Source organism: Daucus carota, chromosome 1, assembly GCF_001625215.2.
Source record: "Daucus carota subsp. sativus chromosome 1, DH1 v3.0, whole genome shotgun sequence".
NCBI lineage: Eukaryota > Viridiplantae > Streptophyta > Magnoliopsida > Apiales > Apiaceae > Daucus > Daucus carota.
Genome location: NC_030381.2, coordinates 7,989,377 through 8,005,005, shown reverse-complemented (window position 1 = coordinate 8,005,005; position 15,629 = coordinate 7,989,377). Strand labels below are relative to the sequence as shown.

General features: G+C 34.5%; 2 protein-coding genes across 4 annotated transcripts; one reads left to right on the top strand and one right to left on the bottom strand.

The window, feature by feature from the left end:
• Positions 1 to 2,835: 2,835 nt before the first annotated feature.
• On the top strand, positions 2,836 to 11,079 carry LOC108204442 (TGACG-sequence-specific DNA-binding protein TGA-1A). 2 transcript variants are annotated; one of them, XM_064091834.1, is made up of 10 exons: positions 2,837 to 3,162; positions 3,461 to 3,534; positions 4,610 to 4,866; positions 4,962 to 5,036; positions 5,991 to 6,050; positions 6,169 to 6,246; positions 6,388 to 6,451; positions 7,755 to 8,023; positions 8,773 to 8,997; positions 10,504 to 11,079. In XM_064091834.1, the coding sequence occupies exons 3-10, from the start codon at positions 4,678 to 4,680 to the stop codon at positions 10,657 to 10,659; spliced, it is 1,116 nt and encodes a 371-aa protein (XP_063947904.1). In that variant the 5' UTR covers positions 2,837 to 3,162; positions 3,461 to 3,534; positions 4,610 to 4,677; the 3' UTR covers positions 10,660 to 11,079. The 2 variants fall into 2 exon arrangements, with proteins under 2 accessions (XP_017229364.1, XP_063947904.1); XM_017373875.2 differs by lacking the exon at positions 3,461 to 3,534 and having other exon boundaries at positions 2,836 to 3,162.
• A 738-nt stretch (positions 11,080 to 11,817) lies between these two features.
• LOC108204441 (glutathione hydrolase 1) lies at positions 11,818 to 15,397 on the bottom strand. Of its 2 annotated transcripts, none has more exons than XM_017373872.2 (7): positions 15,211 to 15,397; positions 14,138 to 14,457; positions 13,343 to 13,861; positions 13,018 to 13,250; positions 12,670 to 12,934; positions 12,423 to 12,560; positions 11,818 to 12,275 (listed from the first exon to the last, which is right to left on the bottom strand). In XM_017373872.2, the coding sequence occupies exons 1-7, from the start codon at positions 15,215 to 15,217 to the stop codon at positions 12,045 to 12,047; spliced, it is 1,713 nt and encodes a 570-aa protein (XP_017229361.1). In that variant the 5' UTR covers positions 15,218 to 15,397; the 3' UTR covers positions 11,818 to 12,044. The 2 variants fall into 2 exon arrangements, with proteins under 2 accessions (XP_017229361.1, XP_017229359.1); XM_017373870.2 differs by lacking the exon at positions 15,211 to 15,397 and adding an exon at positions 15,021 to 15,204.
• Between the last annotated feature and the right edge of the window lie 232 nt (positions 15,398 to 15,629).

The window sequence follows — 15,629 nt, the reverse complement described above, 5'->3', positions numbered from 1 at the left end:
GGTTTGAATTTGGTTTTTGTTAAAACTGTATCATTCTGACCGATTGTACCTATATTACACATATATAAGCATTTAATACGTCAATTATAGTAACTGGTTCTCCTTCAAAATTAATTGTACATGAACTCTTTCATTTGGATTAAAACAAAAACTCAATTCTTCTCTTCCATATTTTTTGACAATTTAAGTTTATATGTCTTATAAATGAGTATCTGTTCTGTTTTGATACTCGATAAACCATCACTTGCACAATCCGATTGTGATTATTCTTCTCTTTCATTTCAGTCGTGAAATTTTTCAAAAACAACAACTAACACCCGTGTCTCCGATTGCAAAATGATCCGGACTGCGAAATGTTAATATGATGCTTCTTCAGATTTGGGGTTGGGATCATTTTATTATAATATAACCCGATCTCGGGTATTTGGGATCAAATCTAATCCGAATATGAGCGATTATTGTATTTTCTTTTTTCAAACGTGATAGTTTATGATCAATCGAATATGAGTCGAATATGATTTATTAACATTGAATATTATTTTTATTTCAATTATTCACACACACACACACACACACACATATATATATATATATATAATTATCATTTATTAAATATATATATGAAGATAATATGTATCATCACAGTGTAAAAAATCTTAATTATGAAGATTTAAATTTAAATAGAATATTGAAATTTTATAAATGGTGACTATTTACTTATAAATATATTAGGTTAAAAAAATCTATATATGAATTCGAATCGAGTATGAACCATGAATTATATTCTTGTAAGATCGTATTATGAAAAATAATATGAACCTAATCTGAGTGGATATAAATTGTTATATCTCGGATCATATTTTATATGACTTTTATTTTTCATCTAATTTAGATCTTTTCCAAATGATATAAAATATGTATTATATTTTTGAGTCGGATATAAGTCGAATAACCGAATAGTCGCTCATGTAATGTGGAATTCATTTTAATAAGGAATACAGGTGCTTTACTGTATTTCAAATAAAAAACAAATCCTTCAAATTATCAATGACATGCACGTTAGAACGGAAGGAAAAGGTGATATAAATAGACTCAGTATACAATCTGTTGTGTCGAAAGATACTCATGGATGTCTCTGCAGGGTTTTGAAGGGCCAATAACAGAGGTATGGTTTCAAAACATGTAGAGGTCACCGAGATGATCACAGGCTTTAAGTTATTTAAAAATGTGAATGCAGCTGTATCTTTATGTTAAAGGATTAAGGTTGTGTTCAATTCATTCGAATGAGGGAAGAATGGAATGAAATTTATATTATAAATTGTGAGTGATTAGTGAAATTGTTTATAATTTTTATTTCTTCACTCATTCCATTCTAACTATTTTAACTAAAAATCTAAGTTTTGAAAGGAATGTTGATTCCATTTGTTCATCATCTTTTACTATCATCTTCTTCATGAAAAATTTTAACTCACTCATATTTAATCATTATTGCCTTATGCTTTCTCCAATCTCCATAAAACTTGTTCATATAGTTTCATTCCATTCTCCCCTCATTTCATTCCATGAAGTGAACACAACCTAATGGATCTATATTAGCATCACTATTATATAAATATAAATATTTATGTTAAATTATATTATTATAATTCAATAATTGAATTAGCTAATTTATTAATTGTTCACAGAGTCAGAGGATAGAGATCGTTTTCCACGTCCAGGTAACTTTTAACTAACTCCTTAATGAGAGGCTAGAAGTGAATAAAATAATAAATTATCCAATTAAGACGAGATAAGTTCTTTTAATTAAGATATTGGTCTTCGTAACGTGTGTTCAAAAACACGCAACAAGTACCAACTTTTGTGAAAAATGACTTATTTTTATTGGTGTGAATGCAGGGGCTCATTTAGGTTTATTGTTCATTCACCAGCCAAAATTTAACATTATCACGAGAATAGTAATTATTGTGTGTCATTAGGCACACCACAGAAAATCCTTTAAGATATTATGTAACATGTCCTTTATGTATTGCATTCGATATTGTAAAAGGACAAAAATCAAACTTAACTAATAAATAATTAAATATTTAAAAGAAGAATTAATCAAAAATTATCAAATTGATCAGAAATTAATTGGATGAATAATCAGATATCTAATCAGTTTGGTGAGTTATAAAACGGGGATTAATGAGAATTAATCAACGAATTTTAGAACAAAAATTTCATCAAGTTAAGCACTACTTTTCAATATATCAACCATCAAAATCTAAATTAATTAAATAAAACTAAGATAAGTTGACTGTATAAAGATTTACGAAACCGCTTAAGTTTGTAATAATAACAATCGGTATATGAATTTTTCTTGATTGGATTGATGTAGATAATTAAATAATTCCAACAAACAATAATATTCAGACACAACTAAAAAATTATTTCATTTTTTAATAATTCAACGGACACGAACGTATTAGAGCATCTCCAGCAGTATCTTAGCCCATTCCTTAAATATAATATAAAATATTGGATCCTAGTGACTTAAGATAATAATAGCTATTCTCACCTCCAACAATATTCCTTATATTCATTAAAAGTTACCATTATTGCAATAGGAATAGGTGAAGAGAGAGAACATGCTTGTATTCAAATTTATTATAAAATAAGATTTAGGAGAGGAGAGAGGTTACCTAAAGATAAGGCATGGCCAGTGGATCTTAGTGATTTAGGGAATAACATACTGTTGGAGTTGATTATTTTTCCATATTCCTCATATTTTGGTTTAAGACTCCAAATAGAGAAGCTGCTGGAGTTGCTCTTAGAGTTGGAGCTGTCCAAAGGCGACAAGGCTTCACTTGAATCAAAATCTAAGAAGACTCAAACTCATCTCATCTACGCACTTCTCAAAAGCGTCACCTTCATTCTCTTGTCCACAACTCATCTCATCACATCAATATTTTCAATCATCAGCTCCGTGCATACAGCCGGAAAGTGACGTCACTGTATACGCCAACATGCAATGATGCGTAAGTTTACGGTTGGTGCGTAAAATAACCGAAGTGAAGTGACTTGGTGCGCATATTTAGTTATCATCATAATCCAGATCGGCCGGGTAAAATATAACTTTCTCGAAGAGCGGAGTAGAGAGGTTATTTTCGCGGAAACGGACAAGTAAGAAATAGTGGTTGGTAAAAAATTTAGTGTGTGTGGACTTTTGTTTGGTAGTGGAAATATGACTATGACAATATGTGACTGTAGCTCATGAAAACACAATCACGCAACACTTCATTTAGTTTTATTATACTAATACATCTTTCATATCTATCCACATATATATATCTACTATATATTTATATGATTGTATATGATTGCATAAGTGCTTAACTGCTCTGTTTGTATAAATTGATTTGTATAAGTAGATTTGTTATGTTTGGATAGTTTTGTTTCAATGAATTGATGCTGTTTGTAGCATTTTCTGGTATTGAAACGAGGCCGAGAAGGCGAAAATTGGGAGAGCTAGGGTGGATTTGGAGGAGAGTTTGAGTAAGTTTCTTTGTCTATGTACTATGATTCGAAGAGATGTATTGATTAAGAGATTAAGATTAGGTAGAAATTGTGATTTCGTGAAGGAATTTGATTTAAAAATTGCTAAAAATTGATGGGGTGTGATATGTTCTTGTCAATCAGTACTTCTTACTTGTGTATGGTAATTAAGTAATATGGATAGCCGGATAGGATGTGAAAGTCAACTAGTGCAGAAAATTTGCTGTTAGATGTATGTAAGCATGCGCGATTAAGGTGAATTCGGTTTTGTCAAGGTGTTTGATTATGAGCTTGTATTCAGTTTTTGAACGTGATTCTGCACTAATTGTTTGTGGTTCGGATACTTTGAAGGATGGTACATAGATAAAGCTTGAACCAGTTTCGTACTTTTGGTCTTATCTGTGTCTATAAAGGCTTATCACTTTTAGCTTCTTTTTACCCATTTTGGGTTGCAGGAGTAGTAATTTTTCACTTTATAGTTTATATTTGCTTAATTTCTTTTAGTCACGGTTTTAAAATCATTTTTCTCTATGAACTGAGGTTATGCTTTGTATTTGTGAGGTTTATTGGTATGTTAGTGTTAATCTGCATCTTTTATAGTAAATAAGTAAATTTATATAGCGGCTGTTGTGGCTACTGTTGAGGTCTACGTATATATAGGTTACACATCTACATTAGCATTTGTGAAATTTGTCTTACACAATCCCCTCACTGGAATTCCTTGTAGACATTTGGCAAAACAAGCTCATTTAGGCACAGTTAGAAATTTGTAAATAAAGGTGTACTTAGGAGACCAAAGAGATATAAAGCAGAGGTTCTTGTGGAACAATCATTCACTTTACTCCTCCATAATCAAGAAGCATACTGGTTTTGTCTTATTTAAGAGTACGGTTCGGGAGGGTAAAATATGCGCAAAGGTTATCTTACTTAGAGGAGTAAAGAAACTAATTCTGTTGAGATCCCAGTCATCAAATAATTGCTCAAGACTGACTTTGAAGCTGCGCATCATCTATTTAATGTTTATATTCTGCTTATCATGTTGGCTTTTGGTTTATTAGTTCTTTCTTTCATGTAGGCACTTTCTACCACTTCGTCATATATTCGATGGTAGCAGTTCTCTGAATTTGATTTATCAGCAGTGTGATGAACATGAATTCTCCATCAACCCCTTACATTACCTCAAGGAATATGGAAATATACGACACCTCAAGGAATATAGGAATATATGAACCTATGCACCAGATGAACATGTGGGCTGATATCAAAAGTAATGGCTTTCTCAACACATCTACTTCCATGCTTGTAGAGGTGGATACGAAGCTAGACAACCAGGTGTGTTTACAGTTTTTGCATGTTAAACTCCATATATACCATGCTCTTGTTTGCCCTTTTGCTAAAAAAAATTTTGCTTACAATATATTGTCTAGTCAGAAGATACTTCACATGAAACACTTGGACATTCCGGCAAGTATGACCAGGAAACAAATAAACCAGTTGATAAGGTAAAATACAATGCATCACTGTCTCTGTTCATTTCTCGTTACCTTCTAATGGTTATGTTTTGCTGGTTGGCTTTTGTTTTAATATTAAAATTAATTTTTATTGACTATACATTTCTTCAGGAGCTGATAAATACAATTCTTACAATTACCTCCATCTTTCAGTAGTATATCAACAATAAAATTGACTATAATGGTTGAAAATTCTGCTCATAGTGGTAGTTTTGGCTAATGCACATATTAAATTGTGCTATATAATGTAAATGGCTTCTTTTTTGTGTGCTAAGGCCTTATTTCTGAGAAAAATATAACCATACATAATGATCTAGGGCAAGGTTAAGATAGATACCCATTTTCAATGAATTAGTAGAAACAAAAACTGCATCCTCAGATCTATTCATAAGTTTAATAATTCAGTTATAATAATATACTCTATACGATTCTTAATCCAACATTTTAACCAACAAGTTATATTTTATGACCAAGAGACCTATTTATAATCAACATTGAATTTACAAAATTAATCCACAATCATGATTTGAATAAGGATACTTCTCCTTTATTACTATGCTACTATAATCTAGAATATTCCTAATGATCTACCTATCTTATATTAAAGAATCTAGAACCAAATATAGCGGCATACAGAAAGGTGATCAAAAGAGAGAAGATAGTTGCTAATAACTGGAATGTCCTGCACTAACAATTTCTTATAATATTAACTTACCAGTTGCCACCTATATTTTAGAGAAGCTTGGTAATGATGTATATCAGGTGATATGTGCTCCTTAGTTGGTTATGACTTATGAGAAGCTTTACATGTATTGAGTTCTTCGAAATCAATAATGATGGTTAATAATTTTACTACTACGATGTTTGTAATGTATTATTTTGTCAGAATTTAATTAAGTTATGAAGTTCTATTTAGTGATGGTAATAAGCAGTTAATCACTACAGGTGCTTAGACGTCTTGCACAAAATCGCGAGGCTGCTCGCAAAAGTCGTTTAAGGAAAAAGGTAATGAGGCAAGGGCATTCATACTGCATTGTAATTCTAAAGAAAAATATTGATAAGTATTGTAGTTCGCATTGCGTGACTCCTGCTAGTTACTGATATATCTGAGTATATCTTGTAGGCCTATGTTCAGCAGTTAGAAAGTAGTCGTTTGAAGCTGCTTCAACTGGAGCAAGAGTTGGAAAGAACAAGGCAGCAGGTATGAGGAAAACTGAGACATCCATATAGCATTTTATCAGTACAATTTTTTAGCAATTAATGGAAAAAAGTCGCTTGCCTTTTTACAATTTTCTTTGGAATGGAGAATAAGTATGATACTAGAAAAATGCCCTGGCTGCAGGGAGCACTTACTGGTGGTGGTTTAGATGCTATCCCTTCTGGTTTCTCGGGACCATTAAACCCAGGTGTGTAGATAAATATCAAAGATCGTTACTTCAGATTGTTTCTCCAACTGTGTTTGGAAATGTTAACGTGTTCCATTTTGTCATGTTCCTATCATGAAATTTAATAAGGTTTACTATTTGGCAGTCAATATATTATAAAGCAGAGGTGGAGGTGGTAATTAAAATCCAGACAACTTCTAGACTGGAGCACCTTTGCAAATTTGAAAAGAATTGTTTGCTCTCTAATAGACTCTATATAGTTGTGTTGTTTTCTATGCACAATCTTGTATCTACTTTAGAATATCACTTTTTAACTGTCTATCAGTCCTCTAACATAAACTCTTTTAAAAAATATGTTTAAGAACATATGTGAATCAGACTGTGCAGCTTAATGTAAGTCTTGAATGTGCAGAAAATTTAAAAAGGATTCGTCCTGTTAACATATGTGCGAAAAATAAAAATAAAACACTACTTTATGCATCTCCTGGAACATGCCTCTTTGTTAACTCAACTGGAGAAGTTCGGGTTGGCCAATATTTGATTTCCTAAAATCCAGAAGAATCTAGAAGTGTATAGACTGATTTGATTGTTTTACTGAATCCATGTGATAGGTGAATAATCAACCAAAAATTAACTATGAAAGAAAACAATAATCCTAGAATTAGGGTTCTCCATGTGATTATAATTTATAATGACATGCTTAATTTATTGTGTTATTTACTTATCCTGCTCTAAAATAATCATTTTTATGTTTTGATAGTTCTCTCCTAAGGTACATAATGAGACACATATCTATCCTTTAACACCTCAATCCCATCATCTAAATAGTAATAATGAGCACCAAAGAATTTTAGTTTTACAATTCACATATTAATGTCCCAATCAAATACTTGATTTACTTCTACCATATCACATACTAAAAGTTTAACTCTTCATCGGATTTGTTATGCTCCCCAGTGATTTAATTAAAGGTTTTGTTACTCTTATAGTTGTATAAGGTGCTCCAAGATAGGTCGTCAGAGTCATAAAAAATACAAATATAAGAATATAGTAATTGGTTCAGTGGTTCAAGTTGTTGCTGAAAATTTTGCCATGGCTATGAGAGCATTGTTTTATATTGTGAAAAATATTAGTATTGTAACTTGTAAGCATGCATTAACATAAGCTTTCTCGAATAATATCATTATTTTTTCAGTTTTAAAAATGATTCTGTAACAATTTCAGTGTCTTATATAACTTCCCTTTTATTATTATATTGACTCGTCACTCATTATATCTTGATGTTCATTATGCATTGCTGACCCGACTTTATTGGACCCTGAAGGTATTTGTGCATTTGATTTGGCATATGGAAGCTGGGTTGAAGAACATGACAGACTAGTCGAAAATTTGAAGACTGCTATTTATACTTATACTGATGAAGAGCTGTGCATCCTTGTTAATGTAGTCATGAATCATTATTCTGATCTATTCCGCATGAAAGCAACTTCTGCAAAGGCTGATGTTTTCTATCTCATGTCAGGCATGTGGAAAACATCAGCTGAAAGGCTTTTCTTGTGGATTGGAGGGTTTCGCCCCTCAGAGCTTTTAAAGGTGATGCATATTTTCCACATAAGTCACTAACCTATCTTCAATATATTTTCTCGAAATTTGATTTTCACCAATTAAGAACAAATGCATTACTTTATTATATTGTAAATGCCTAGGTTACAAATGACATAGAGATTTCTATGAATAAATTGGCATTTAGCTCAGGGGCAGGTCTGCCATTTGCTAGTATGCTGAGCATGCCTTTATGAGCAGATTGGCATTCATCAGTCGTTTTAGCCATTTTTTAAATGGTGATGGTTTTGTATATTATTTAAGTTTGTAAATCTACTAAGTTCGCTGGATAAGCTTTTGAACATATAGGCTATGCTTGTGTGCATTGATTATAATTGGAGGTGAAGTTGACTATCTGCTCTTGTTTTACCATAATTTTAGAAACATACTGGTCGACAACTTTTCCATCAGTTTTTAGTTCATTTAAGGATTATTTAATCCTACCATACGAATTTTTGAACTATAAAGTGATAAGAATTACTCCATGAAATTACTTAAGTACTAGGTGTAGAATAAACTAAGCAAATAGTCCTGTCCACAGGGATTACTAATCCTGGTAGACAAACATAACCATAAGACTTGATTAATATTAACACTACTACGGGATTGTTTTTGATGTATATGACAATGATTAGGATATTCTTCATTCATTTCCACAACAATCGGTATTGGTAGCATAAAATTCATTATATTGTATATCAGTGGGCATTGGCCAAAATGATAATCTTTTGCTTATGCAGGTTATGTTGCCACACCTTGACCTCTTGGACAAACAACATGCTGAAGTTTGCAATCTTAAGCAATCATGCCAACAAACAGAAGATGCACTTTCACAGGGAATGGAAAAACTCCAACAGACCTTGTCTGATGCCTTGGCAGCTGGTCAATTAGGTGAAGGAAGCTACTTCCCTCAAATTACTAACGCAATGGAGAGGCTCGATGCTTTGGTGAGCTTTGTAAATCAGGTAATGCCAACCTTTAATTTATCTTCTCTTACATAGTTACTTTTGCTATGCCCTTTTTGTTTAGTGCAAACTCAAACTATATAATACATCTAGTGTGCATGTGCATGTGCAAGTGTATGATGTATCTGTGTGTGGAGAGATTTCTGAGAAAGCCCCACATTTATATGGTACTCTTGAGCGTTTTGATGGCAGAATAATTGTTGACAACAAGTTGTCCCTCTGTTTTTAAATTGGGTTTCGATTGGGAGTTGGGACAATATTGTCTAAGCTTAAATAAATTGGGTTTTAATTTTCAAACTCAAACTGATGGACTCTTGGTGAAACATCATAAACTATTCCAAATAATCGCTGAGCCTTGGTCGTAGCAACTTACTCCGAAATAGGGGTGAGTTAAGCACCCAATTTCGAGCTTATATAAAATCATTTTATATATTAAGGTTAGCGAGCCAAGTGGAGGTGGTCTCAATCTTGGCTCATTACGTCCAATCTACGTCTATTCAGCGAGCTTGGCTCGTAGTAATTTAGTATTGTTTAGTTTCAAAGTTATCTAATTATGCAAGAATCTTAAACAACTTGGACAACCTTTAGGTCATAGTTCTTTAGTTGAGAAGATATAATATTCAGGTATACCCTTGCAGTAACATGTTTCTTAAAGTTCAGGTATACCCTTGCAGTAAGTCAGTAACATGGTTCTTAAAGTTTTGTCCAAGTCGAAGTCATTTGCAAAAAGCTTGTGTTTATTTTGTTTATAGATAAGCTCAGATTGAACACATGACCATTATACATATAGGCTCAGCCTGATTTGTTAGGTTGAAGCTTGACTTTTTTCAATTTGGCTTAGTCAACTTTATGGCCGTACTACGGGGTCATTTATGGACTCACAATGCTATGGTAAAAGTTTAGAGTACACACTACTTGCATCCAACAATTGCACAGAAAAGAACGGTTGTTACCATAGGACTTGTCAAAAATTTGACTCAAATATGATTATTGATGAATTGCTTTGATACTCATGGCTAAAATATGTATACCTTCATGTAACTTCGTATCATCTACTTCTAGGTTAGTAGCAATTATATAATTAATTCTGGAATACCAACCAACGTTGTACCAGAAACATTTTATCAAACCACTATGCTATGATATACTCCTCATTATAATATTATAAAAAGGCTCTGTCTGTGCCCTTCTGGTTCCTATTAATTAGAAATATTGGAAGAAACTGTCACTCTGGCAGGTGAGTAATATTGTTCTTGTTTATATATTACCTTAAAGCTGATTTGTCCCTTTTGAGGGTAGTTTGTTCCATGAATGTATTTTTCTGTATAGTTAATGTCTCAAGTCTGTATATTTAGTCAGTCATATACATGGTAGAAAATCATCTCTGTAATATGGACTCTGGAGCCAATTTTATGTTGTATAAATATCCAACCATCTGGAAAGTAGGTACTCGTAACTCAACATGGAGTAAAATAGTTCATTGACGGATTAGTTTCTTCATAACAGGCTGATCACATACGCCAGGTAACTCTTCAGCAAATGTCTCGCATCCTAGATACCCGACAAACAGCACAAGCGTTTCTTGTCCTAGGAGAGTACTTCCAACGCCTCAGGGCTCTTAGTTTGCTATGGGATAATCGTTCATGTGAGCCTACATCATAATGCAACCTAAGAATTTACCATCAGTAAATCATCGGTGATGAATATAAACTGTGAAATACAATCTGTCGGCCGTTTGTGCTTGCTGTAAGGGGAATTTAAGCTACGCAACTTGGAGTTTTCCATCAGCCTTCTTGGATATGAACACAATTTTCTCCAGCTCATAAAGGTGCGTCACTTGTATATATCACGTACTAGCCATAGCTTAATTAGATGACACTGTAAGAATTAATTAGAGGACTGCCAAATTATGGTGTCAATCTAGTAAGAATCTGTGAGCCACTTGATGGTCACTGTAAAAAACACTATATAGATGTATATTAGAGCAGGAGGAATCATAGAATGACAAAGATTTTGAGCAAGATTGCTTAATACATGTTAGCATTGCCTTGTGTTTGGAAAGTATTCAGATTAGTGTTTCTACATTACTGGCACATGCGCTTCTCTGTATTTTGGCGTCAGGCTTCTCTTTATGATTACGGTTACCTATTGAATTCTACCAATGCAAAATTGATAAGGAAAAAACATGAATGCTTGGATTGCCAAGGAGTATCTGCTTCTGAAAGGTGAACTTTACCTTCCATGTAGATTCATCATCGGCTAAAGGCGGTGTATAGAGATTATACATGCCAACTGACAAGTATCATATCCAGAGTTTGCTGTCCCCGTATCATATTATGGTAATCTCAAGCACCAGAAAGCAGTCATTCGTGATACGACCATATGAAGCACAAAGCTACTAACGAGAATATATTTGTTGATGATACGCCACGCCTACTAGTGAATTCTTCGTACCAATACCATGTTTAGGATTTTCGACGTACTAATAATTCCCACAGCAACAAGACAATCTTAAAATGGTCAGAATGAGAGATATATAATGGTTGAGTGGCAGTTATCACAGCCTGAGCTTTTTTATGATCCTCCATGTAGCGTTCTGTGGATAATTCGAATTTGGTAGACTAAATGCAGAGCTGACTATGTAGTTTAGGGATTCATCCGTGAGTTTTTCACTAAGATCATCTAACACTACTCCAGTTTGTGGAACAAACCCCATCTGCTTCTACTTTCTTTCCTAAAGATTATATTTATGTCATCATTTTACTTCTAAGAATTAGAGTTCTTCCTTTCCACATTTTCGGAAACATGTGCAGGATCATGTACTGCTTAATAGCTTCTTCTTGTGGGTTGCGAATTATTTATAACCATTATAAGTAACAAATTATATTTATGTTTTTCTTATAACAATTTCTTATCAAAAGAAAAAAAATCAGCTCTCTTTGTGCTATGGTAAGCGCGCATCTGGTGGTTTGGGGGGTGGGAGGGGCTAAAGCACAATTCTGCCATGTCTGAGACCAAGCAATTGCTCCCCAAGTGGCCTAACAGATTCAAAAACCAGCTGGGATTCCACCTTTTCTTGGGTCACTTACTGCTACAACTTGTCCCAGCTTGGAATGTCTTTCCTCCTCAATAGCTACAAACTGACAAATTGTTCCTCCAGGAAGACCTTCTAGGACATGGCCCTTCTTTTGTAGGGATGCTCTTGTTTCTGCTGGAACTTCAAAGTGATCGTTAATAACTGTAGTCCAGTTCTCGTACAGAACCACATTTGGGATCAACTGCATACACAATATTACTTACAGTTAGAACATTCTGTAGACCCTGCTGATGCAGGAGCATAGCTTTGTGCACCGAGTGCAACTTGTATATAAACACTGTTGTTCAGCTTTCTGAAATAGAATGATGGAAAAGGCTTTGAGGGTAACCTGATGATAGACTCTTGGAGCCATGACAGAAGATAAAGGATCCAATTTTCTGGCAAAATGATTCAAGAATACTTCTGTTGTTCCAGCAATGATCATGGATCCCCCGCTTGCACCTACAACACCTATCAAGCGTTTACCCTGTAAAACGACATTCAGAAGATTGCAGAAACAAGTATAATTAACTTAAAGGTGCAGTAAAAGAGGATTACGTAATTTTTAGAACGTTGCATAACAATATCTACAATACCTTAAGGACGATAGTAGGTGTCATTGATGAAAGTGGTCGTTTTCCTGGAACTATAAAGTTTGCAGGAGCTGGTGGTCTAGCCCCTCCAGTGGTCTTAAATGGAATAGAGAAATCATCCATTTCATTGTTTAGGACTATACCAGTAGATGGAGACATAATTTGTGCACCAAAATATGAGTTTACGGTTGTAGTCATGGAAACTGCATTTCGCTCAGCATCTACGATGGACAGGTGACTGGTACCGTGTTCATTGATCTGATTCCACCTATATTTCAGAGGAAAAATAAGAATGTATAAGATACAGGTTAAACGCGGAGATAATTCTGTTACGAGTAAGAAGTTGCTTACTTGCCACCGTAATGACTGGGGCTGAAAGTCATGTTATCGTATATGGTTTTCTTTAGCTCCTTTGCAAATTTGGGAGATAGCATGTCAGCTACAACGTTCTTCACATTTACAAAATCTGGATCACCAAGGTTCATCCTAACTGCAAAAGCATGTTTCAGAGCTTCAATGTTTCGATGAATACCAAGGGAGCCTGCAAGGCCTTGAGCTCCATACTGAGCCAGAATGTTTAATATCTGTGACCGTAAAACATAAAATGTCATACAATTAGAATGTAAAATGCTGTTTTCTTAAGAAAGTGATTTTCAGTTCTAAAAGAGAAGCTTACCAGAACCATGGAAGCGCCTCCTGAAGACGGAGGTGGCATACCAAGTACTTTAAGCCCCATAGTCTCAGCAGAGATTGGTTTCCTCATTTTGACTTGATACTGCTGCAGGTCTTTCATCGTAAGTATCCCTCCAATTTCTCTCAGATCTTGAACCAAATCAAGCCCGGCGGATCCATTATAGAAAGGTTTGATTCCATATTTTGCAATTGCTCTAAGTGTCTTTGCTAGTTTTTTGTTGTAACACATATCTCCGGGCTGTAAAAGGCTGTTATTCGATGTTAATACGCTACTAAGTCCCTTGTCTTTCATTATACCTGATTCTGTTCGAACCATCTGCATGTGTAGGTATGCTGAAATTGTGAATCCTCTACGCGCAAGACGCTCAGCTGGTCTTACAAGTCTTTTCCACGGGAGCCTTCCATATTTTTTCCAAGCTTTGTGCAGGCCTGCAAGTTCCCCGGGAACTGCTACGGAGAGTGCACCGCTGGATTTTAGATCAGCATTTCCATCATACATATTCTAGAGGAAGTAAAAAGAATGGTAAGGCATAAGTTTACTTTTATAATAATCTGAATAAAAAGCCTCATTTCGGATTCCTAAAGTGGCATCCTCTATAAATTAGTGTCAAGAAAAAAAAATTCATCTAAAGTAACACATGGAATATATAAGTACGGGCATGGACCTTTTCTGCCCTGCTTATACGAGAGTCTTGTGCACTGGGTACGACCTTTTATATAAAATGACAAACCACTTAACATTTTATTCCGCTTTACTGAAATGTAATCGGGAGAATACCTGGGAAGCCTGAATTGGAGCACTTTCCCTCATGTCAAATGCCTGTGCCTTTCCATGAGCTGATCTGAAAACCATGAAGGCACCTCCACCAATGCCACTAGAAGCCGGGCTTACCACGCCTAAGCAAAGAGCTGCAGCCACTGTTGCATCAATAGCATGACCTCCTTCACGCAGCACATTTCTTCCGATTAATGAGCATCTACCATCATCAGTGGCCACAGCACCATGGCGCGCTGTGATCACCTCCCGTCTTGAACTGGCATCGACGAACGTTGAGCAAAGGAGCAGAACTAGTAGAAAGGCCCATGTAACAAGCATAGCTGCAGAGCAAGTTGAAACCCCTTGAGTAAAAAATTAAAATAATATTCCCAATGAATCATTTTCTCGAAATTTGTAAATTCTTTAGAGTTAATAAATATTAAAATGCAATCAAATGTTATGGATTTTGTTTGGCTAAAGACTGGAAAAGGAGTAGTACAAACTTAAATTGGTAACCATTTCTGACTTGTTCGCCAGACCCAGAAGGATCCAAGTAATATGATTTGCGTGCATAATCAACTCATCGTTCTGTTGGATTCTAAGCATTAATCTTATTTTCATCTTCTGACATCGACTAACCAAACTCATAATGCTAATAAAAAAAAATACCGAGGATGATGATATTAACACCCTGCTCCCGAGTTACTCTAAATGAGGAGGAAAGCAATAGAAAAAAAAAGTAGAGTTATAAAATTTTCGTTCTTATGTGTGCTTTCGAGTTTTTTTTAGAAAGACGAAATCAAGTGTGAATGAATGAATTTTTAGTACAGTTTCACTCTGAAAATAGGATGCAAAAAAAAAAAAAAAATAAATAAATAAAATTACCTCCTTCAAAAACTCTTACCTTTTTCAAAAACTCGGGAGCAGCCCCTAAAATACCATAGCGCCATCCTTATTCTCTTAATCGGAGTAAAGCGAAATACGAAGATTACCGAGTAACGCATAATATCATATCTGTTCATGCTAGACTAGAATGCGGATGAAAAAGAAGAAGAAGATAAGGTCATGTTGATGCATGCTAGCTAGTAACTTACATGACATGTTTTTGAAATTTGACCTTGTTCTAGTGATTCCAGATTCCCCGGATGAAGCTGTTGAGATGAGCACTTAATTAGAAATTATCGAATTAGCGATTTCTAACAATTTATGGACTTTTCAGAAACTAAAAGTATGTGGAGTAAGACTACTACTAAAAAGATATAAAGTGCAAAGATTGTGTCAACTACATAATAGGTATCATCAGCAGGGGACCGAAACGATAAAATGAAGAAATGAAATGAGGTAAAAACTAGGCCAAGGAATCTTGTTAACCATATTCGTATATAGTGGGTGTTTGTTTCGAACTTATAAGCCCAGCTTCTGGATTATAAGTTATGAGCACTTATTCGTACTGTTTGTGTAATAAGTTAAGAAGCACTTATAAAAAGCTAGAAATGCTAGCTTTTGTTTCAGG